This window comes from Megalobrama amblycephala, linkage group LG16 (assembly GCF_018812025.1).
Source record: "Megalobrama amblycephala isolate DHTTF-2021 linkage group LG16, ASM1881202v1, whole genome shotgun sequence".
NCBI lineage: Eukaryota > Metazoa > Chordata > Actinopteri > Cypriniformes > Xenocyprididae > Megalobrama > Megalobrama amblycephala.
In genome coordinates this window covers 24,634,453-24,658,721 of record NC_063059.1, presented here as the reverse complement: position 1 = coordinate 24,658,721, position 24,269 = coordinate 24,634,453, and the positions used below count along the sequence as shown (strand labels likewise).

The following is a 24,269-nucleotide window of genomic DNA, read 5'->3' as shown; positions in this document are numbered from 1 at the left end:
TTGGACAGAAAATTTGATAAATTGTCCATATTGTCAGGGAATGAGAGACTGCTTATATCTTCTATATGTGAATTTTGTCATTGTTTTAGAGCTCACTAGCTTATAGATAACCTTAAGGCTAACATATTCATGCTAAAAGCCAAAAAAAGTAAATTTTGATTGCATGGAGTCTTTAATGAACCAGTCAGTACACAAGAAGAAAAGTGATAGTGATGAAAACGAGCAGTAAAAAGGTGATACCGACAGAAGGCCATTCTAATTTCACGTACACTCTTACCTGAGCATTCCAGTATGCAAATATTTCATGACATGGCTGTCTGGAATAAAGAAAGTGATCAACATGATTCGTATTCAAAATGGTATGCAAGCGAGGTTTTGTTTACACATTGTATATTTGCAGTCCTAGTTTCGGTTTCCCTTTTTGATGGCTGAATATAGACTGACACCTGCTGATATAGATAGTTATTTCTTCTCAAGCAGCCAACAGCCAATGTAGTTGAGGTAGTCTTTACAGTGTGTTAATGTGCAACTTTTTAGACCCCACAGTTGAAATTTGACGTTGGTTTGGTGTGTCACTGTCTTAATTTTGTGCTTTTATGTTTCACAGTGAAAGTGTGGACCAAGCAGTGGAGAAGTACAACTTGCAGAAGATCACACTGCTGAGGGAGATATCAATCAAAACTGGCATTCAGGTAGTGCATTTATCGATCTTGCTATGTGTCTCTGGAGTGCTCCGTCAGGCTTGTAGCGACAAGGCTTTCCTTTGTGCTTCCCCTGCAGATCTTGATAAAGGAGTACAACTTTGACAGCCGCCACAAGCCGGCCTTCACCGAGGAGGACATCCTGAATATCTTTCCTGTCGTGAAGCACGTCAACCCTAAAGCCTCAGATGCCTTCCATTTCTTCCAAAGCGGGCAGGCCAAGGTTCAGCAAGGTACCTTAAAACACAACATCAATGAACCTCCACATACAATGGTTTTGTAATGTTAATTGACATGTCCTCATTTTGCAGGCTTCCTAAAGGAGGGCTGTGAGCTCATCAACGAGGCATTGAACCTCTTCAACAATGTGTATGGAGCTATGCATGTGGAGATTTGTGCCTGTCTGCGCCTTCTGGCCCGACTCAACTACATCATGGGTGATCACCCTGAGGTACATCCTAAAAACAGTTCCCACTCTAATGTTTGGATACAAATGACTGAATTTGTTTCAAATGATTTAAAAAAACCTTTTAGATTTTATACTCATGCTTAATTGCTTGAGATTCATTTTGTAGATGAATGTACACTACCATTCAAAAGTTTGGGGTTAGTAAGATTGAAAGAAATTACAATTTTTGATCCATTACATTGATCAAAAGTGACAGTAAAAACATTTATGCTACAAAAGATTTCTTTTTCAAATTTTTATTTCTATTGATCAAAGAATGCTGAAAAAAAGGTACCACGGTTTCCACGAATATATGAAGCGGCACAACCATTTTCAACCAAGATAAAAAAAGTAATTAAAGGGATAGTTCACCCAAAAATGAAAATTTGATGTTTATCTGCTTAAGCCCAGGGCATCCAAGATGTAGGTGACTTTATTTCTTCAGTAAAATACAAATGATGATTTTTAACTGCAACCGCTGCCGTCTGTCAGTCAAATAATGCGAGTGAATGGGAACTTCTACTGTAAGAGTAAATAAAACTTGCTTAGACAAATCCAAATTAAACCCTGCGGCTCATGACAACACATTGATGTCCTAAGACACGAAACGATCGTTTTGTGCGAGAAAACGAACAGTATTTATATAATTTTTACCTCTAATACACCACTATGTCCAACCGCGTTCAGCACTCGCTTAGTGAGGTCTGATCGCGCTCTGACAGCGGAAGTGATGTCTAGCACTGATTGAAGTATATGCGCGAGACATCACTGCTGTTGTCAGAGCGCAATCAGACCTCACTAAGTGAGTGCTGAACGCAGTTGGACATAGTGGTGTATTAGAGGTAAAAAATGATATAAATATTGCTCGGTTTCTCGCACAAACCGATCGTTTCGTGTCTTAGGACATCAATGTGTCGTCACGAGCCGCAGGGTTTAATTTGGATTTGTCTAAGCAAGTTTTATTTACTCTTATAGTAGAAGTTCCCATTTACTCCTATTATTTGACTGACAGACGGCAGCGGTTGCAGTTAAAAATCATCATTTGTGTTCTACTGAAGAAAAAAAGTCACCTACATCTTGGATGCCCTGGGGGTAAGCAGATAAACATCAAATTTTCATTTTTGGGTGAACTATCCCTTTAATGTTTCTTGAGCACCAAATCAGCATATTAGAATGATTTCTGATGGATCATGTGACACTGAAGACTGGAGAAATTATGCTGAAAATTCAGCGTAGACATCACAGGAATAAAATGTTTTTATATAAATTAAAAACACATTTTAAAATATTTTAAAATGGAAAAGTTCATTTAAATGGTAATATGTCACAACTTGACTTTTTGCTGTTTAATGAAAATGGTGTCTACATATTAATTTCTTTACAAAACTATTATTTTTCAAAATTAATTTATTATTTTGAAATGGATTAGCCGGCAAGTGCCCAGCACACGTGAAATACTTTTTTCTTTTCTTTTTTTATCACTAATTTTATGATTTTACTATTATTTGAAAATAGGAACTATCATTTTAAAAATGTAATTTAAAAAAAAGAAGAAGAGTGATTTAGTTTTGTCAAGACTAGTCGTATCAGCTATTGATAATTCTTTAGGATTTCATGATGCTGACTCCCACCCCCCTCTTTTCAAGGCTCTGAGCAATCAGCAGAAGGCTGTCCTAATGAGTGAGAGAGCGCTGGGTATTGAACACCCAAACACTATTCAAGAATATGTAAGTATCTACATTATTTTCTGTACATATTTTATTTGTGGTGCTTGCTAAGGTTCGTACTGTTGCTTTTACTTTGAACAAACCCCTGTTTCTTGAATCATATCATGTGCTGTTACTTTTTTAAGGGATCAGACATAAGATAAACAGACGATAAAACTGGTAAAAAAAAAAAAATCCCATAGACAGATATTGAAGAATCTAGGCAACTGTCTGAAATGCACTAACAAAGACTCTAATTACTCTAGCAATCACCAAGGACCAGCTTGGTAATCACCTAGAAATGTACTAGCAGATATTCAGATCCAATACTGGCAAACACCACTCAGATTTTCTTCGGAAAATGTACAAATGTTCTACTACAAACTACAAATGAAAATGATAAATGAACCTCAAACCAGTCTCTGTGATCTCAAATTGTTTCATGTTTGTTCTCCACAGATGCACTTAGCTCTGTACTGCTTTGCCAATGGTCAGCTGTCCACTGCCCTGAAGCTGCTGTACCGCGCTCGCTACCTCATGCTCGTGGTGTGTGGGGAGGACCATCCTGAAATGGCTTTGCTCGATGTAAGCCTAAAACATTTATTTTACTTTAGTGCTGAACCTGTGGTCATCCTTTGATTCGCACAGTGTTGATGACGTAAACCCTGATTTGTCAACGAGAGGAAATTGAATTTATGTGGTCACTTACGTCACGTGGAGCAATGCCAACATCTCGCTGTGATCCTTTGTCTCTGAATTAGAGCAATATTGGTCTGGTGCTTCATGGTGTGATGGAGTATGACCTGTCTCTGCGTTTCCTGGAGAACGCCCTGGCCATCAATTCAAAATACCATGGGCCACGGTCCCTGAAAGTAGCCCTCAGGTACATATGTCTGACTACACACTAGTTCAAATTAGAGCTGGGTATTGACACAGATTTCAATAATAAGTCATTGATTAGACTGCGATTCGATTAGATTTAATATCGATTCGTTTGGCTATATATCAGGCACAGAACATGTCTAATGAAAACAACTGAAGCTTTAAAATACACATGAAAATCTGTCAGTTGGTACAGTACAGTCCAAAAGTTTGGAACCTTTAATGTTTTTAAAAGAAGTTTCGTCTGCTCACCAAGGCTACATTTATTTAATTAAAAATACAGTAAAAAACAGTAATATTGTGAAATATTATTACAATTTAAAATAACTGTTTTCTATTTGAATATATTTCACAAAGTAATTTATTCCTGTGATGCAAAGCTGAATTTTCAGCATCATTACTCCAGTCTTCAGTGTCACATGATCCTTCAGAAATCATTCTAATATGCTGATCTGCTGCTCATTTGTGTACAATATTTTTTTTCAGGATTATTTGATGAATAGAAAGTTCAAAAGAACAGTGTTTATCTGAAATCTAATCTTTTGTAACATTATAAATGTCTTTACTGCCACTTTTGATTGATTTAATGCATCCTTGCTGAATAAAAGTATTCATTTCTTTAATTTCTTTTCAAAAAAATAAAAATAAAAATTCTTACTGACCCCAAACTTTTGAACGGTAGTGTATAATGCTACAGAAGCTTTGTATTTCAGATAAATGCTGTTCTTTTGAACTTTCTATTCATCAAGGAATCCTGAAAAAAAAAAAAAAAGTACACAACTGTTTTCAACATTGAAAATAATCATAAATGTTTATTGAGCAGCAGATCAGCATATTAGAATGATTTCTGAAGGATCATGTGACACTGAAGACTGGAGTAACAATGCTGAAAATTCAGCTTTGCATCACAGGAATAAATTACTTTGTCAAATATATTTAAATAGTACACAGTTATTTTAAATTGTAATAATATTTCACAATATTACTGTTTAATTTAATTAAATAAATGTAGCCTTGGTGAGCAGACGAAACTTCTTTTAAAAACATTAAAAATCTTAGTGGTTCCAAACTTTTGGACTGTACCGTACATTACTATAATATAAAAAATTAACAGCAGATTCCAAATTTTTGGACTAATAATCAACACTCAAATAAAAACAGTTGTATACAAACATTTAAATTGCACAAGGCAGTTTTTAAAGAGAATTTTTAAGGATTTAATTATGCTTCTACTCCAATTCGACATAAAAAAAAGTCTTGTTTTCATGGCAGATTTATTCAAACATACAATAAATGAGATGTTACTTAAAATTTAAGTAAAATATAATGAATGTAATATATGCAATAAAGTGCTTTTTTCCCTCCAAAATGCTCCTCTCTAAAGTTATTTTTTCAAGTTAAAACAGATCAGTTCTTGAGATTTAAGAACTGATATCGGTTCATCAACAGGATCAATTAAAGTCGATTAATCGATATTGTCAACCCAGCCCTAGTTCAAATCACTGGTGTCATATGTAGTCAAAATGTCTAGTAATGTTCACCCACTCTGTTCTTCTGCAGTCATCACCTGGTGGCCAGAGTTTACGAGAGCAAGGCTGAGTTCCGCTCTGCACTGCAGCATGAGAAGGAGGGTTATACCATATACAAGAACCAGGTATATTCAACCATATATGTACATTATATCAGACCTACTATCCCATGTAGATCAGACCTGATGTAATTTTAATAATGCGTTTAAGGTGCAGTCATATTATCTATAGTGTAGCGATATATATGAAGCACCACTCACACAGAAGTCACAATCAAATCCAGCAGCCTTCTATTGGATAATGCACCAAATTCATGTGACCAACTTGAAGCTGTTGTGAAATCTATGTGGGGAAATGTTTTGTCCTCATGTGAAATTCCTGATGTCTTAGATTCCTATTGATTTTGCTTGTGCAAATTTACAAATGATGGTAAATATGACCTCACTTTTAATCTTACAGTGGTTCATACAAACCTTTGCAATTAAAAACAATTAATGTTTATATACAAATAAAAGGCTGATTTTAATAATGAAGTTGTAGTACACTGATAATATCATAATAAATGTTAATGACACAACAATACGCTTGTGTTTAAGGTTGGTGAAGCTCATGAGAAGACGAAGGAGAGCTCGGAATACCTGAAGTACCTCACGCAGCAGGCTGTGGCTCTACAGAGAACCATGAACGAGATCTACAAGAACGGATCAAACGCTAGCATAATGCCTCTCAAAGTCAGTCACACCTCAGCCATCCCGGGCCTCAGTGGTTGAAAATTTTGTTACATGATCTTTCCAGGATCTTTGTTGATGGTTTATTATTTTTTCTCTCTGTAGTTTACGGCACCAAACATGGCCAGTGTTCTGGAACAGCTTAATATCATCAATGGCATCATCTTTATTCCCCTCAGGTGAGTGAAGGTTTACACTATTTTGTTTTAGTCATTGTTTTAAAGTCATACCCCCGCTTTCACAGACAGGGCTTAAGCTAGTCCTAGACTAAAATGCATGTTTGAGCTGTTGTAACCGAATGTAACTTGTACTGACAGATCTTAAAATATGTCAGTGCCATTGTTTTGTCTCAAGATGCACACCAGTAATGTTTTTTTCTAGTGTACGTTTATAAAAGCTACTTAAATGCCCTAATTGAACTAAGGCCTAATCCTGGCTTAGGCTAAACCCTGTCTGTGAAACCAGGCCATAGTCTTTAAAATATTTTGTCATATCATATTATTTAATTGTAGCCCTTTTTACCTGGAATGAAATGGCATATAATAATTTTACAAAAACTTTAGATGATTTTTCTTTTCCATTTTAAACAACTAGTATCATCATACTCATAACACAATGGATCTGCTATAGCTTACCCTGCCTTTTACAAACTGTTTATATACAAATACATGCCTGATTTATTACTAATATATGTAGCTAATACTTCCTTTTATATATGCTTATAATGAGGTATAAGCTACATTCATTATATTATATTATATTATATTATATTATATTATATTATATTATATTATATTATATTATATTATATTATATTATATATAGTGTATGTATATTATAATGAAGTGTAATGAAGTGAAATTATACAGTTGTGCTCAAAATTATTCATACCTTTGGTAAATATGAACAAAGAAGGCTGTGAAAATAAATCTGCATCGTTAATCATTTTGATCTTTTATTTTAAAAATCTACAAAAATCCAACCTTTCATTGGAGAATTATAATTTTAAATGGGGGGAAAATCTTATTATGAGAGAAATGTTTTTCTCTAATACACATTGCTCACAATTAATCATACTCTTTTATTCAATACTTTTTGTAACCTCCTTTTTCCAAGATAACAGCTCTGAGTCTTCACCTATAATGCCTGATGAGTTTGGAGAACTCCTGACAAGAGATCAGAGATCATTCCTCCATACAGAATCTCTCCAGATCCTTCAGATTCCCAGCTCCATGTTGGTGCTTCTTCTCTTCAGTTCACTCCACTCATATTCTTTAGGGTTCAGGTCAGGGACTGGGACAGCCATGGCAGAAGCTTTTTGGCAGCAAACACTCAAGATTGGTTTGGTGCACACAGGGGTAAAAAGTACCCCATGTGTACAATGAAATATACTGCTGTATCTTTAATATTGTGAGCTTATTTTTCTGCTGGAGATCCTGGACATCTTGTTCAGATACATGGAATAATGGATTCTATCAAATACCAACAGATTAAAAAATCAAAACCTGACTGTCCCTGTTAGAAGTCATTTAATGGGCTGTGGTTGGATCTTCCAACAGGACAATGATCCAAAACAAATATCAAAATCAACACAAAAATGGGTCACTGAGCACAAAATGAAGCTTCTGCCATGGCTGTCCCAGTCCCCTGACCTGAACCCTAAAGAAAATGAGTGGAGTGAACTGAAGAGAAGAAGCACCAACATGGAGCTGGGAATCTGAAGGATCTGGAGAGATTCTGTATGGAGGAATGATCTCTGATCTCTTGTCAGGAGTTCTCCAAACTCATCAGGCATTATAGGTGAAGACTCAGAGCTGTTATCTTGGAAAAAGGAGGTTACAAAAAGTATTGAATAAAAGAGTATGATTAATTGTGAGCAATGTGTATTAGAGAAAAACATTTCTCTCATAATAAGATTTTCCCCCCATTTAAAATTATAATTCTCCAATGAAAGGTTGGATTTTTGTAGATTTTTAAAATAAAAGATCAAAATGATTAACGATGCAGATTTATTTTCACAGCCTTCTTTGGTCATATTTACCAAGGGTATGAATAATTTTTAGCACAACTGTATGTTATGTTTTATTATATTATACTGTTATATTATGTTATATGATGTAATATAACACATTATATAATATAATATAATATAATATATATAATTTCACTTCATTACACTATATATATAAAAATCATACTTACACTTATACTTGGCACTTAATTCAAGCCATTGATTTCTTCACAGCCAAAAGGACCTGGAAAATCTAAAGGCCGAAGTGCAGAGACGGCAGCTGATGCAGGATTCTGGGAAAATTGAGGAACCGCAGGGTAGTCAGTTAGAGCTGGATGACAAGCTGCCAGTGGATGATTAACAAACCCAACCGTACAGCCCCTCTCCATATGAGAAGGACACGATGCAGCAGCCATCTGTTTGAACCTGTGGGCCTGAGAACTGAGCTGTCTAATCTAACCAATTCAATTTGAGCATAATGGGGAAGGGAGGACCATGAACAGGCAACAAATAAAGTGTACAAAGTGTAGTTTGTAGCTGTTAAGAGAATGAAAGCAGATGTTTTCCACGTGCAATTCAACATGACCCTTCGAGGTCTACCAGAGAAGGAGGCAGGAGAGAATGTGGTTCTTCCTCTATGAGTTTGCAGAGATGAGGCTGGAGGTGACCAAGGATGACCATGACATTTTATACCAGAGCCTTATTCATCCATCCATCATCCCCATCTCTTACCTTCTCATCTGAGCCCAGGATAAACCACAATCCGTCCCAAACCAACCCACGAGTGTAGAGAGATCCTAAAAACACACCTCCCCATCTGAAAACTCAGGTGATTTCTACACTGCGCACCAGATGAGAGACGTTCACCGTACAATTCAACAGAGATAGACAAATGAGAGTCATGGGCTTAAGAATGTAAACTTTAAAGGTCTAGTCTCAGGACCGAATGGTAGTATTATGTCCCATACGTTATTTCTGCCCTCGCCGTGGCTGCTGCCTTTAGACAAAATCGGACTGATGCAACTTGGAGAAACTACAGATGCGTGTTCTCAACCAATCATTTTAGATCGGTAGCATCTGTAAAGCAAGGAATCTTTTTGTAAAAGTACATGAGAAGCCATTAGATCTTTCATGTAAACGTTAATTTAAGCCATGTATGTTTTATAGAAATACATTGGGAAGCTGTATAAAGCTTTGTCATGGGGGTTAGACAGATACTTGATTCATTTTGATTGAAATAATGATTTGAAATGTCCAGACTGTTGTGTTGAAACTCTTTTTCACTTTAAACGTGTGTATGTGTGCGTGTTTATGTATGTATGTCTCTTTATGGTTGTCCATGCTAGTGCAGGAACAGATTCAGAGGATTCCTCCAAAGCTGCTGCAACAGAACGATATTGTGATGATATTTTTATACATACATCATTAATAACGGATGGACTCGTGCAACCTGTTGGTGATGAAGATGGTGAAAATGTGCTACTAATACTGTGGTTTTTGAGCTAAGATCAGTATAGAATAATATAGCACGCCGTTCAGGAACTTGAGAGACTCGTGTTCCTCCCTAGCAGTATATATTGCACTTTCCAGTGCTGAATTTTTTTGTGTGGTTTTCATATTGGACCGCCAAAAGAGGATTAAGATGAGCTGCTTTGATGTAATATACCAAAAAAAAAAAGAAACAAAAAAAAAAGATCAACGATGATGTGTTTGCTTGTATACATGCTTTGTGTGTGTCCTGCAAATTTGTTGCTGTGTATGAAGCAATATGCTGGAACTAAGTGCACCTTGGTTTATGCACATGGATGCAAGAAAACTGCTAGCCTGGTTGTATTTCCCTATAAAACAAAAAGTAAAATTGTTTAAAAAATGTTTTGTCTATGAAAATTGGTGCGGACAAAAAAAACGATTTTACTGGTAAATCATATTTACGAGCAAGAATATCTAATTGTGTGTGAGATTTGTGCCTATTTAAGCTTATTTAAGTCAAAAGGTCGGGCAACTGTATTTTTTCATTGTCATTTCATCATTTCTTGGCCATCAGTTGGTTGGTGATTTTTGTAATCCAAAAGCTTGGATGTTGGATAGAAGTCATTGAATGTCTACTTCAGTACCCTTAGTTGCCACATGGGTGTGCTGTAGTCAATATATTAACACTTGATAATGGACAAACTCAATTGTGTTACATTATAATATATGAACTACATTTGAAACAAAACAAGTGCTGGAATTGAAAGTGGAGTTCAATATTTATTAGCAACAGTAAATTATTAGGAACATAACCAATTTGCTGGTGACGTGGTGGTAGCTTAAAGCTCTGAGTTGGTAACAGATGCATCACAAGTTCAGTGTCGATATAAGTGTGACCTTTGAACTGAAGGGTTAATGAGAAAATCCTGTCTTTAGTGTGTCCTTGAGCCGGGTACTTAACCTCAGGTTTTTCCTGGGCCGTGGTTTATAAAAATAACCAGTAAACAACAATGTTAAATATGATCTCAATTGAATATCTTCAAGCTTCCATAGTTGCACATCTCATAATGAACAAAGCAATGGATTAAACCTGTTTTGAATTTAACCGCAAAGTCATTTTCATAATAATGTTCACCAAATCTGTGATGTTTTCATGTTATGTAGCAAAGCAACATGTCAGTTCAAGGTTTCAGTAACCGCTTGCATGACAAACCAATTTAATGTAATTTAGATGTTTAGTATTTTTAGAAAGGTTTTGGTTTTATTGACAACAAAAATCCAAAAATAAAATAGCAGGTATTTTCATTCATTTTCCTTTTTGAATTAGTCTTTAATCTGAAGCGTCTTGAATGTCTTTCTAGGTATAATATTCTTCAAATTACATTTTAATCACAAAATGTTTCTGTGTGACAGCCTGCATATAGAACAAAGAAAACAAGTTCATTTTTGCATTTTTAATTGTTGGAAGAAATCTGATATTAATAAAATCTCTTATGTTAGCAAATGATTTGCTGTACACCGGTAATTTGAAGGAATATTGCTATTAAGACACATGCCACCCTCAGTCTACAGAACATTTTGATACATTTGCTCTAAAATAATCAGCATAAACCCACTATAAACTAGAACGTCAACAATATATATATATATATTTAAAAAAAAATCTGAGGATATTGATTTAGAGCAATATATAGTGCTCAGTCTCAATGTCATCTGGTGTCTAACAAACAGATCACCTTGTATTTTTTAACCAAGGATATCTATGGATTTCTTTTCTTTCTTTTTTGTTGTTTTGATTTCTCTGTTTTCGGCCTGAAATGTTTGTCATTCCCTTTGTGTGTCTGTTTTGGTTTCTTTAATGAGTGGTACATTAATGTCAGTTCTTCTAAATCTAATTATTTTTGGTCTGAGTATCCTTTTGTATTAAAATGAATAAAGAAACTAGAAAACAACATGTGATTATATTCATTGAAATATTGTGTCTAAACATAAAACATTTAATCTTTGTTTTCAATATTGTCTACATTCTGAGTTTGTATTTATATATAAACTTTATGTAGCCTAGGTTGTAACAACCTAATAGACATAAATATAAAGGTGGCTGGGAAGCTACATTCAAAGCCTAAATCATAATAATGTGAACTGGTTTGTGCACCTGACATGAGCATGACACAGGTGACTCTCACAAACAGGTCAGGCATTCTGATTGTACCCAGATTAAAGTCACTGATGTAGGTCATGTAAGAAATCATTTTCACGGTCCATTTTTGTAGTTATCTGCAATACAAGGCGATGAGCTGAATATTTATTCAAGTAACGCCCACAGTATTTGAAAGGAGGGTGTGAGATTGAAGGGCGTGCGCGCCTCCTCCTGCTGAAGTCAGCCCATGCGCGCTCCCGTGCCCGTGTAGAGGCGAATGCGGCGCTGCAAGGAGGCAGACCCCGAGACTTCAGCCCCCCTTTTCAACACGAAAATAACACTTATTTCGTCCCTTACCACCGTCTTCTGAGGAATAACATTCTGCGATAACTCTGTAGGGTAAGAACAGCTTATTTGTGTCTCTCTTTGCGGTTGTGTTAGATAAAAATCGCCGGTAGAAGAGCTGTTGTGGCTGTAATTTTTGCGCCTCCTTTTCTCGGTGTCTCAAAATGGCGGACGCGGCCGTTGGAGAAATACTTCAGCTTCTGTTTTTTTCTTCATTAGTCGTGTATATATCGACAGCTCCAGTGGTGTGTATTGTGTGACTGTATTTACTGCTATAAATACAAGAAATTGCCCGCTCAGGTCTGTAGTTTTAACGGCTCGTTAGAGGTGTATGTTGTCGGCGAATCAACACGTCGTTTCATCAATGTCATGTTAGCCAACTGTTGCTAGCTAACGCCCGTGTCAACACAAATCTCTATTTTATCATCTATAAATGTTTACTTCAAGGTTGACCTTGCCGTGTCCAGTTCAGTGTGGGTAAATACATAATAGTTACATCATCCATATTGTCGTTTTTTGCATACCGGTTGAGAATAAGGCTGATGAGGGCTGTGTTTCAAAACCTTGTGAACTTCCTACCTAGACAGCATATTTGGGGTTATATATGATCAATAACTGACATGTTTAGTATTCAGACGAGCTTCAAATGGTCAAACACCTTAGTTGTCTTAAAACATAATAAGATGCTTTACCTAGACAACATATGTGTTCGTTTACTTAAAGGTTATGAAACATAACCGAGGTGTTTGACAGTAAGTAAGCTCGTTTGCATATAAAACATTCCGTCATTAGGGCCGAGCTAAAGGTTTGGTCCAGTCGGACCGGTACCGGTGCCGAGCTGGTCTCAAATGTAGGTCAGCTGATTCTTTGCATGCAGACCCGTTACTGCTCTGTTCGCTGGGACACTGTGATGATCTCTAATGTTGTGATGTGATGATCACTCCTGCAGTTTATTTGGCCATCTTTCCAGTCCAACGCTTTAGGCAGCAATAAATGCTCTAACGACTGCTTACTGCATAACTAACAATATCTTGCATGCAGATGCAGACATGCTGAAGAGGCAGGTGTATGCATGTTGCTTATCAAGGTGTGAATGCTTTGAATAAATGTCGTACCTTGTGTACTTTGGATGTACTCTAATCGTTATGGTTTAAGCTATTCTGCCAAGTTTGCTGTACACTCCCTCTAGTTGTTTGACAGGTGTCATGGATGGTTGCATGTTATAGCTTGGATTAAGTTCACTGAACAGCATAATATAATCAATACTGTTGAAAAGTTTGGGGTTTGTAAGACTTTTTAATGGTGGTGATAAGATTAAAAAAAAAAAAGCAAGACTGCATTTATTTGATCAAAAATACATTAAAAACCGTAATATTAATCACTGTGCGATTTAATAGATTTTTAGTTTCAATTTAGCTATTAAAGCTTTAGTAACTTTAATAAGCATCAAGTATTTCAGTCATATAGTGCTAAAGACTAGTTTTAAAAAATAAGTAAATTACTCAATTTCTCTATTATTAGGCTATTAATTAAATACTATACTGTTAGATAGACTTGCATGAAAAACTTAGTTATTTCTATTTTTTTTCTATTTGTAATTTTCTTCTTTGCTTTTACTGTATACTGTTTTATTTATTTATTTTTATTTATTTTTTTTAACTTACTTTAGCCCTAGTATTAGTTTTTCTGCAGTGGTACTGAAATTGGTATCACGAATCTTGAAATTTCACTGTTATCTATCTTATTTCCAGCAAAATATACCCAATAAAAATCACTATCGGGAAAAATTACTCATATGCAAGTACGGGTAATTATAAAATGACTCATATTTGGTCATATTGCTCACTCCTAAATGTTTCATAATTGTGGTTACAGTATTGACCAAAATAATCATGGTTATGATTTTTGCAATAATCAGTTTTATCGCCTCTATATTATTACAATTTGAAAGAACAGTTTTATAGGCTATTTGAATATATTTTAAAATGTAATTTCTTCCTGTGATGACAAAGCTGAATTTTCAGCAGCCAGCCATTACTCCAGTCTTCAGTGTCACATGATCTTTCAGTAATCATGCTGATTTGGTGCTCAAGAAACATTTCTTATTAATGTTTTTTATGATTCTCTGATGAAATGAAAGTTCAAAATAACAGCATGTATTTCAAATACAAATCTTTTATGACATTATAAATGTCATTTCTGATTTATTGAAAGCATTCTTGCTGAACAAAAAGTATTAATTTCTTTAAAAATAACAATGTTTTAATACTGTACTGCTTCATTATGATCTGAAGTTAGTATTCAGCTCACGTCTGGTCATCTTTTGAACTCTGCCATTCAGATGTGCTGCTACCCAACGTTCCCTTAGTGGAAATGTACTGTGATCCTGGCAATTCCATCAAGGGAATGTGAGAAGTGATCTAGTCCAAGTTTTATTGGCCGGCTGTCTTTACCAGCTTGCACAATTCCAGAAAGAGGGATGTTTCCTTTTGCCATCTGCCTTAAGATAAAGAATCTATTGAAACGACAGACTTGCAGGACTGTTTTTGGGTTTGAGATGCACAGGAAATGATGGGAACAGCTTACACCTTTATCATGCAACATTTGTGTTATATTAGTCTAGCCTAGGTCCTTGTTGAATATCTTTCATTATCTTTATGCTAATAAACAAACAGTGAAGACCAGAATACAGCAGATGCTAGATTTCTTTGTTTCATTCTTTGTCTTAATAACATGCTCTTGTGCTCAGCATTGGTCTTTTTATAGCAGTAACGGATAATCACTACTGGACTGTTTTGCCTCAGTTGTGTGGTTCGGCTGCACACAGACGGTTGCTACTAGAGACCCCTCCAAGCCCTTGGCTGAAATAATGCAGGATAATTGTGTGTTTGTGGAGTCCCAACAGGCAGTTTGTAATGACTGGGATGGAGGTGGCGTGGCATGAAGTACTGTTACTGTGGGTTTGGTGCGCTCACTGGATGTGCGTCTGCAAAGAAGAGGCCATAATGCGTTTTGGTGCCAGTGGGGATCAGTAATGCGTTCACCATGGCAACTAAAAGCTCTGCTGTTTGATGTGTGAAATGTAGATTTTAAGATGGTGGTCAGTTGGATGGATCAATAGCATCTTGAGTCCCTGTTTTTGATTCAGTCTACATGCTAAAATGGCCAGGATTATATGTTACGGCTCGGTTTGGTACGAAGCATGACTAAGGCCTGTGCGTTTGAGAATTTATAAGCTTATAGCTGCTTATACTGCTTATTTGTGGCCTGAACCTGCTTCTCTGACCCTAATCTAATTTTCAAAGATTACAGTTAGTATTGCAGAAGTCCCAAAGCACTTTCTCATATGAAATTGTACTTGAAGCAATAAATGTAGTGCCACTAGTAAATTGGGTCTGCTTGAATTAGATTCCCTCAGCTGCTGTTAATGTTTTGCATGGCAAAGGCTGAAAAAGCTGCTATGACTTTACAGGTCCTATTTTAATATAACAGTCAAAAGAAAAGAAGGGTAAGATGGAAGATAAAGAGCTCTTCTTGCTCTTTGCATATCATTCACATTCCTGGCATTGTGTCCCACTGCCCTTGCTGTTAAGAGAAAAAAAAGTCTGCTGTGCATCACATGTAACACTGTCATGACATGGTGATTTGATTTCTGCTTCTCTGTATTTTTCAGTGATTATCTGATCCATTGTAATGACAGGCCTGTCAGGTATATCAGAGCCTCTCGAAGTGTTCATAGTTCAAGTGGTGCTTAGGTTCTGGCAATTTACAGATAAATGTTTGGCCCAGCAGGTCAATTACTGATAAAGACTGTTCTCTTATTCTTGTTAATAATATTTAGTTTGAAAGCACATTAACTCACTCAGCAGCTGTTGTTTTTTGGTCTCAACTCAGGCTCTCTTTGACTCTGACGCTGAACCTGTCGGATTTGTGTGTGAGTAAATGTGTGGAATGTCTTTGAGTGTTTAGGGCTCGGGTGAAGAATTCATTGTGCTGCCTTCTTGTTCATCACGAGTAGCATCATAGACCCCCTATAGCAAGATCCAGGTCTCTAAGAGGGTTGTAGTGTTTCACTTGTGTTTTGGAGAGAGAACTGACTCTAATGGCTGGATTAGCTATTTAATAGTTTGGCAGTATGTTTGCTGCACTGTTAACGATTTTCTTGTATTTTTATAGTACAGTACTGGCAGCACGGTTGCCAGCAAGTTACTGTATTTTGATTTACAGTAATTGACCCTTCGCTAAGCCACGCCCAAAAACCGCCACAGGCCAATCGTGGTTTAGCAACCGTTACTAGGCGCGGGAGGTCTGTCAAGCTTTCGAGCGAGGGAACATGCCGAAGCGTTGTGCTTATGGATTGTGTTAATCTTGTTCATAATGCATATATTTGAACGTGAAATAAAATGATTAATGTCAAGACGGAGTTATGTTAGCCTGGCGTGCTAAAAACATACGCGGGAGAATGTTATCATTGCAAGGTGGTCAGGCTAACGTCTTGTTTATTCCACAAGAGTTATGGATAAGGTGTTTGATTTATAATTATTAGGTTATTTTCACAAATTTCACTTAACCTGCTGTGGATGAACAAAGCTTTTCCTCAATAAATTGTGTGTTTCCCATTTGAATGGACAGCGTATGAGGCGGCTGCTGCTCGCGCTGGGAGCTTTAGCTTCAATTTTGATCGAATTATTTTCTAATCGGTTGCATATTAAGTTGTGGATATATCCCTCGAATGCATACTGCAGTCCCTTTTGTCTTGCTCTTTCAGATATTTCACCTGTTCGCCAAAAATGACTAATTATCTCCTTGAAAATGTCTGACACCGGTGCATACATACTGTAAATGACTTGCCAGACGCGAAAGCTTGACAGGCGTAGCAACAGTAACTAAGGAGGGCGGAGCTTAGCGAAGGGTCCATTGTACTGTAATTCAATTTACAGTACACAAGAACAGTACTGTAATTCTACAAAACAGTACTGTACTGTATTTTTGATTACTGCATTTTCTACTTTTAGTTTGCTTCTGCTGTAATTAATAATACAGTATTGTACTGTAATATAAAAATGCAGTATTGTACTGTAGGTTTTTACAGTAATGTGCTGCTAAATCTACAGCGACATTTAACAGTGTGGATGATATTCTCAATTCCACAATTTGAATTCTTGAACAGAGTAGAGTAGTTCTGTATCATAAATCTACACATTAGGATTGTCACAATTCAAAAACTTTAGCAATTTGTACCAGTGCCAATAGCTATGTTCCCATCCACCTATTTTTATGCGCATTTTGGGATATTGCATTAAAAAAAATGCTGTATGGAAACGCCAAGGTGCGCATAGATTCTAAAAATGCGCATAAATTTATGCGCTCAAATGAGTTGGATGATAAAATGTATGCTATACGAAAACATGCACATAAACTTTTACCGAATAAATTCCTTGATGAGCTTCAAAAAAGACGTGACTTTGCGATAGGATGGCATAACTAGACTAACCAGTGAACCGATCTGAAATCATATGAAATGCTGTTTTGGTCATTCTGTAATGCCTGAGCAAAGTCTTTAGTTAAAGTGGTTCGATATAATTCCCTCTCAGAAGCGCCTTACACGATTGTGTTCACAAACTCCAGGCATCTGAATGCAATATAACATGACAGCATTTATTGCAGTTTGTCTGCGTGCTCTGAGGGGCAAGTAATTTATTATATATGGAAATTATTATGTACAGTACTTCTACTGCAGCATCTTCCATTTTTCTTAGAGATATTTAGTCAGTTTATCAGGAAGTGATGATTTTGTTCTCTTCAACTCACTGGATGAAAGTGCTTTATTCACAAATGTTTTATGTGATATTTCAAATTTGTGCACAAGTAAAAGCAATGCATTAAATAGCACTTTTTATCCTTTAAATACATGCCTTTATATATTTAAAATTAAATATTAAGCTAAATGTTGACAAATTTAATTAAAACAATGGTATGTAGCTTTAGGCCCGGTTTACACTAGTGCGTTTTCTTTTTAAAACAGCATTTTAAAATGAAAACGATCCTCATCTGATGATCCTCATCATCAACCAAAAATGCATGTCACATGACTGTTCATGCACACTGGGCATGCGTGTACAAGTGTAAACAGTTGCCTCTTGTGCATGTAGGTAGCTGCAGTATTAAAAAATGCAGACTTTACCTGCACAATGGCTGCTAAAAATGACAACAAAGAGCAAAGGTGGGCAGCCATGCCATCGTTTTCAAAAGTCTATGTTTTGATCCGTTTATACTGAAATGCAACCCCGGCGTTTCAAACCTAATATGGGGTCTGCAGCGTTTTCGAAAGTCTCCGTTTTCGTGGGTCGAAAATGCCGGAGTAGTGTAAATGACAGGCATAACCGTAGCAAAAGTTATGCATTTTAAAACGAAAATGCACTAGTGTAAACAGGGCCTTTAAAGTATTTTAATAATAAGTATTAATCAAGGAAATGGTCAGTAATAAAGAACAGCAATAATTTAGGAGCAGCAAGTGGTTGTTTGTTTACATTACATAAGGTGTTGTTTGAATAACATTAGACTGTACACTGGAAGGTCTAATACAGATGCAGAATTTTGACACACATCAGATTTTGTTTGTCCCATAGTGTCTTGGGCTGCCCCCCCCCCCCCCAGGCCGACTGACAATGTTAAATTAGAATTCAATTCAATTCAATTAGAATTAATAAGTCTGTAACCCATTAAAAATACCAAAAATTGTTTTCCAGGGGTTTAATTTACATGTGCAAATAGCAGCATAATCAACAGAGCATGAGGATTCACACATCATCATATCACACACCTGCAGCGCTTCTGTGAACGGAGAAAAACAGAATAAAATAGTATATTTATAACTAAATATAAAAATAAAATTCAGAAGCCGCCTTATTGCTGTCAAACTGAGTATCTCACTTGAGTGCAGAAGTAGGTTGATGTTAAAATCTGGGTCAGCGGTCCCTTTTACACGTGTTCAGAGCTCCCGACAGGGGCAGCAGGAGTCCATAACAGAACGCTCCTCATGGCAGCCGATAGGGTAGACTGAATGCAGGCTAGAATGAGATGTGTGCTGGGGGAAATAGAGCAGATGGAACACCTGATGAAATGTGTGTTAGCCCCCAAAGCTACTGTCAGAGGAACAAGGTCAGAAGTGTATTTCCACTATTGCCTTAAGCCTGTATGACCACTACACATCTGGACTGCGCTTATTTGCATTTCTATTTTGACCAGCAGGTCTGTTATTGTGAATGACGAATATGTCTTTTTTTTTTTTTTTTTTACTCCACAGATGCAAGGACTGTCTGGTTGGTAGATGCCTGCAGGCTGTCAATGCGTGGTGTTCCTGGAGACTGTCTTTAAGGAGAAGTGTTTGGGGTGAGCTGCTGACCGCCCTGCGAGCCGGACCCGGTGTCCTATCTCTGATCTCCTGCCAAGGAGACAGCAGTTGCTGCACACTCTACACCTGACCCCCATCCCCGCCCCGTCCCCGCCGCCACCATGGTGCTGTCACAGAGGCAACGTGACGAACTGTAAGTTCACAAACACCCTGATCTCTTTCTCAAAGATAGCACTGTGATAGCACACCATAGAAAATATATTTATCAATGTGAGATAGACATCATGATCTTTGAGTGCTCATACCTCATTCAAATTTGACCGCAGTGAAGGACAGTATGGATTTATCAGGGAGTTTGACAGTTTAAAAGATCACTGGTTCACTGTCATGAGGAATCAATGAGATGTCGTCTGCAGGAGGTCTAGAGAAAGTCTGGACATAAACAACCCTTTTGTGTCCCATCAGGATAGACGTCATTGTAATAGGTTCAAGAGAGCTTGTAACCAATGTAAGAAATGTTTTAGATACATTGACGCCACGTGCTGTTTTAATCTAGTCACTGAAAAAGGACTGTAATTTGGTCTGGTTATTGAGTTGTCTTGCAGTTGTATGAGGAAAAATCTGTCCTGAGGTCCCGCACACAGTGTAATTAACCTTCGAACATGCATGAGTTGGACAGATAAGAGGTTTTAATCATCAGTATGAGGTAATGAGGGAGAGATTAAAATAAGTTGAATATGTAAAGCTGTTTACCCCTCCTCCATAGTAGAGGCTGTAGCCTGTCTTTCAATGAACAACCTAATGAAGATATTGATTGCAGGAGCTTATCATTTGTTATCCTGACAAAAACGTGAGAAATACAGTTTCTCTCTCTGTTTGGCTGTTGATTTAGAGGGTTATTTACGGTTAAGGTCCTGATAAACTCACTGCAAAGTTCATTTTTATTCTTTGCTTAGAGGGAAAAAGAAGTTTGAAGTATGTTTGCAGTGATGTACTGTTAGTGAACATCCTGATGCAGCATGCACTGCTGAGAGCGGCGTTTAAATGAATTTGTAAATATGTGCTGCTCTCTTTCCTTTCGATGACAAAAATAACAGTGGTGAGAAAACAGCAGTCAAGAAAGCATCTGATTATAGATGTGGATATGTTTGCACTAGTGCTGCAACGACGTGTCGACGTCATCGATTACGTCAACTACGAAAATACGTCGACGTGCGTGAAATGCGTCGACGCGTCACATTGTTTACATTCATCTCGCGCAATGCCGGCTTCTGCTCCTGGGAATGGAGAAAGTTCTATTCTATCACAAAAACCTAGACCACAATTATCAAAAGTATGGGAATACTTTAAACAGAGGCCAAATAAAATGGTCCTTTGTTCCCTTTGCAAAACCGAGATGGCATACCGCGGCAGCACAACTGCGATGCACGAGCACTAGGGGTGTGACGCGAGATTAAAATGTGACGAGATTTCTCGTCGAGGTGAAAAGTAGTCTCGTGATATTGCCATGACAGAGTGTTAGGATGATTAGGAAAGAATATGCCACCGCTACGTTTACATTACGCATCCACTGTCGTTTTGCTTTGTATTTAAATAAAAAACATTTAATTCAGTTGGATAATGGTCGCCGCCGCTCCATATTTACAGAGTTACGCGTGATCGTGAAAGTGAAAGTAAATGCATGGGCGCATTCAAACGAGATTTCTGATGAATACAGATATCAATCAATATGAAAGCTATCTTGGGCAGGGCAGTGTAGTTGTAACCATCTCTTAGCTCTGTATCTAAGAAAAAATTGGTCTTATTTGCACTTTGAATATTGAGAGAGTGCGATGGTTGCACTTACTGTAAAGTGTTACCATAAAAATGAATAACAGTTTTCTCTTAATCTTATTAAACACAAACTAAGGTTTCATTTGTTAACATTAGTTAATGCACTGTGAACTGTCATGAACTAACAATGAATGATTATTTTTTATTAACTAACATAAACAAAGATTAATAAATACTGTAGCAAATATATTGCTCATTGTTAGTTGATGCTGGTTAATACATTAATGTTAATAAATGAGACCTTATTGTAAAGTGTTACCATTTTTATTTATACTGTTTTTATTTCTATGATCAGTTTTTGGAAAGGAGTTCAGTTAGGAGGTCAAAAGTTGTAGAAGCTCATAAATTACATGAGAAGTCAGTCAGTTGAAAAAAAAAAAAAAAAAAAGTTGAAATATTATATTAGAAGTTGAACTTATAATTTTTTGTAAAGTTATCCAAAGGATTCATTAGCTAATCAAAAAAAGAACACTAAATTAATAAAAAAAAAATTAATAAAAATAATAGTTAGATTAGTCGACTAATCGAAAAAATAATCGTTAGATTAGTCGACAGAAAAAATTATCGCTAGTTGCAGCTCTAATTTGCACCAGCTCTGCAATTCGGCACTCCAGTCAAGTCATGCCACATTTATTTTATATAGCACTTTATACAATAGATTGCTTTAAAGCAACTTGATAAATGCTCCATTTTTGTGTGTGTGTGTGTGTGTGTATTTAATGTTGGGATTAAAAGAAAAATGACAAAACTGCAGAAAGGATGTTAACTTCCCACCCTGCATAGATTCTTTAGCATAAATGTGAGCAGTGGATTTAGACTGGCAGCAAATGCTGGACAGTGTTTGTGAATACTGATAGAATACCAGGGGGCATCTTGATGCATTACTGCTGGATTCATTAGACAAAAGCAGAGGGGAAATGGAGGCAGTGACAAGCTGACCGCCTGCCTCAACTGTTTTCTTTGGCTGATTTCATACAGAACACATGAATAGAATCTGTGTTTTTCAATTCTCAATGCATAGAGCACAGTTGCTGGCCATACAGAAATGATACTTAAACTATTTAAAAAATAGAGTTTGTCCATTGTAAGATTTGTTCTCTTTTTTTTCTTGCAAAATTGATGTATTATTATATTAATTTTAGATAGATTTGCTTGTTTATTTGAAAATTAAGAATTAAAAAGCATCAAGAAAACTGTGTCAGGATTCCTGGTGATGTTTATCTTGGTCATATGGTTGCACAACATCTTAAAATGGCTATATATAGTTACAAAATCATAATGGAGTCACTCATACAAGAGCACATTGTGTTTGTGCATTGAACGCTTGGCAGATTGAAGCCTGTGAGGGTTTGTTTTAAAAATAAGCACAAGGCACACTGCTCTGTAGACACAGTGTTGGTATAAGGGAGAAGTGGGTATTTATGATGGAAGGATTGCTGTTCTCATGTTAACAGTGTCTCAGGAGTCATTGCTCTCCTGGAGCGAGAGTTTAACTCTCTCAGTGTGGGCTCATAGGTCAGGTCTTCCTATAGGAGCTAAATATTGCTGTTGACTCTGCGGTTGAGATAAAATGTGCTCTCAGCTTGCTCCAGGCTGTCTGTATTTGGTTGTTGCTTGTATCTTGTTATTTGATCTTTCCTCCTTTGGCTTTGGGATTTTATTCTAATTAAACACATTTGCAAGTTAATTGAGAAATGCATTATCTACACATAACTGATCTAGTCTAAATAATGCTCTTTCTTAGCCCAGACAGCAACTTTAAAATCACCTTAGAACTGAATTCTATCACCCTAATTTTGAATGAAACAAAAAATGCTTATTTGCTTATTTTTATTATTGCTCTGCCCATCTCAGATTGGACCTGAAGTCCTTTTGCCATGACGTAGTTTACATATCATGCATTCTGAATGTATTACATTCTCTGTTCACTTTTTTACATTCACATAATTCCAAACATTTTTGGCCATTACAGGTTACCATCTCCAAAGGAGAAGATGACAGCATTTCTCTACATTGGAAATTAATATATTAAAACAATACTATAAGGTTTTTTTTTTTGCTTTTTTTTTTTTTTACCTTTTTGTAGTATTTCAATAAATTTAATTATTTTTGTTGTTGTTCATTTATTTATATAATATATTCAGGTTAGCACGGATTCAAACAAAGTGATTGAAATTGAATACTTTTACAAATACTGTTCGAAAAGAATTATTTATATAAATTGTGTGTGTGTGTGTGGTTGAATTAATTTCATTGTGACCGCCATAGGTTTAGGGTTGTGTTGTGCTGTAGGTGTGGCAGGTGTGTGCAGGCCTGGGCTCTGGAGACCACCTCATTTTTTGCCAGCCCCTGGCGAGCTCTGATGGAGCTGCCGCCAGCCAATCAGCAGGAATCCCATCACCAGTATGGATTTAATCTGCAGACTGGCACACGGAGGAGGTGATGGCCCTTCTGCTGCTCTTATAGGCTTCACCCACCGACTTAGATGCTACCTCAGCATCCTTAGAGTCAGTCTAGACTTCATATTGAGATTTATTATGTTATTGTGGAGGACTGAAATAGGGTAATTGAAATGCCAAAAAATTGATATGTTAAAAAAAGGTTCAGGTAGGTACTGTTTGAATTAATTTTGTGGTTGTGTAGTTGTTTATGATTAAGAGATTCCTGAGGAGGAGCTGAGCAAAGCTTTACACGCATAATACATGCATTAGTGCCACATGCAGTCAGAGATTACTATGCCAACCGCTGCTCTTTCATACCGGCGAGGGAAGGTGAATGCGTAATCTAATGCTTCCTCTCGATAGAGTGTGGAAATCCCTCTGCTGCTGCCTGCTTGGTGTGTGTGTGTGTGTGTGTGTGTGTGTGTGTGTGTGTGTGTGTGTGTGTGTGTGTGTGTGTGTGTGTGTGTGTGCATTCATGAGATTGTGCCATGGCTCAGGACTTATTCAAATGACTGTAAACAAAAACACAGCATTAGTGCTAAGACCCCGCTCTTCTAGTCGTCTTAAGGGGTGTGGCCTCTGCGAGCCGGCCCAAATCTCATTAACGCTTCTGTCAAAGCGACTGTGCGTGTGTATGTGAGACAGCTGGCTCAACACTCCCATGCTGTGCACACACACGCA

General features: G+C 36.9%; 2 protein-coding genes across 5 annotated transcripts in view; both read left to right on the top strand.

Moving 5' to 3' along the window:
- The window catches only part of cluha (clustered mitochondria (cluA/CLU1) homolog a), a 32,796-nt gene extending 21,369 nt beyond the window's left edge, over nt 1-11,427 (top strand). For all 3 annotated transcript variants that reach the window (XM_048160484.1, XM_048160483.1, XM_048160486.1), the window contains exons 17-26: nt 608-692; nt 781-934; nt 1,013-1,152; nt 2,796-2,876; nt 3,315-3,440; nt 3,617-3,738; nt 5,298-5,391; nt 5,863-5,997; nt 6,100-6,173; nt 8,240-11,427. In XM_048160484.1, the coding sequence (XP_048016441.1) occupies nt 608-692; nt 781-934; nt 1,013-1,152; nt 2,796-2,876; nt 3,315-3,440; nt 3,617-3,738; nt 5,298-5,391; nt 5,863-5,997; nt 6,100-6,173; nt 8,240-8,366 (1,138 nt within the window). In that variant the 3' untranslated portion in view covers nt 8,367-11,427. The remainder of the gene's footprint in view (nt 1-607; nt 693-780; nt 935-1,012; nt 1,153-2,795; nt 2,877-3,314; nt 3,441-3,616; nt 3,739-5,297; nt 5,392-5,862; nt 5,998-6,099; nt 6,174-8,239) is intronic.
- A 413-nt stretch (nt 11,428-11,840) lies between these two features.
- The window catches only part of pafah1b1a (platelet-activating factor acetylhydrolase 1b, regulatory subunit 1a), a 36,629-nt gene continuing 24,200 nt past the window's right edge, over nt 11,841-24,269 (top strand). Inside the window, exons 1-2 of one of the 2 annotated variants that reach the window (XM_048160487.1) lie at nt 11,841-12,014; nt 19,267-19,507. In XM_048160487.1, the coding sequence (XP_048016444.1) occupies nt 19,476-19,507 (32 nt within the window). In that variant the 5' untranslated portion in view covers nt 11,841-12,014; nt 19,267-19,475. Of the gene's footprint in view, nt 12,015-12,110; nt 12,206-19,266; nt 19,508-24,269 lie in introns of those variants that run through there. The other variant, XM_048160488.1, reaches the window with a different exon arrangement.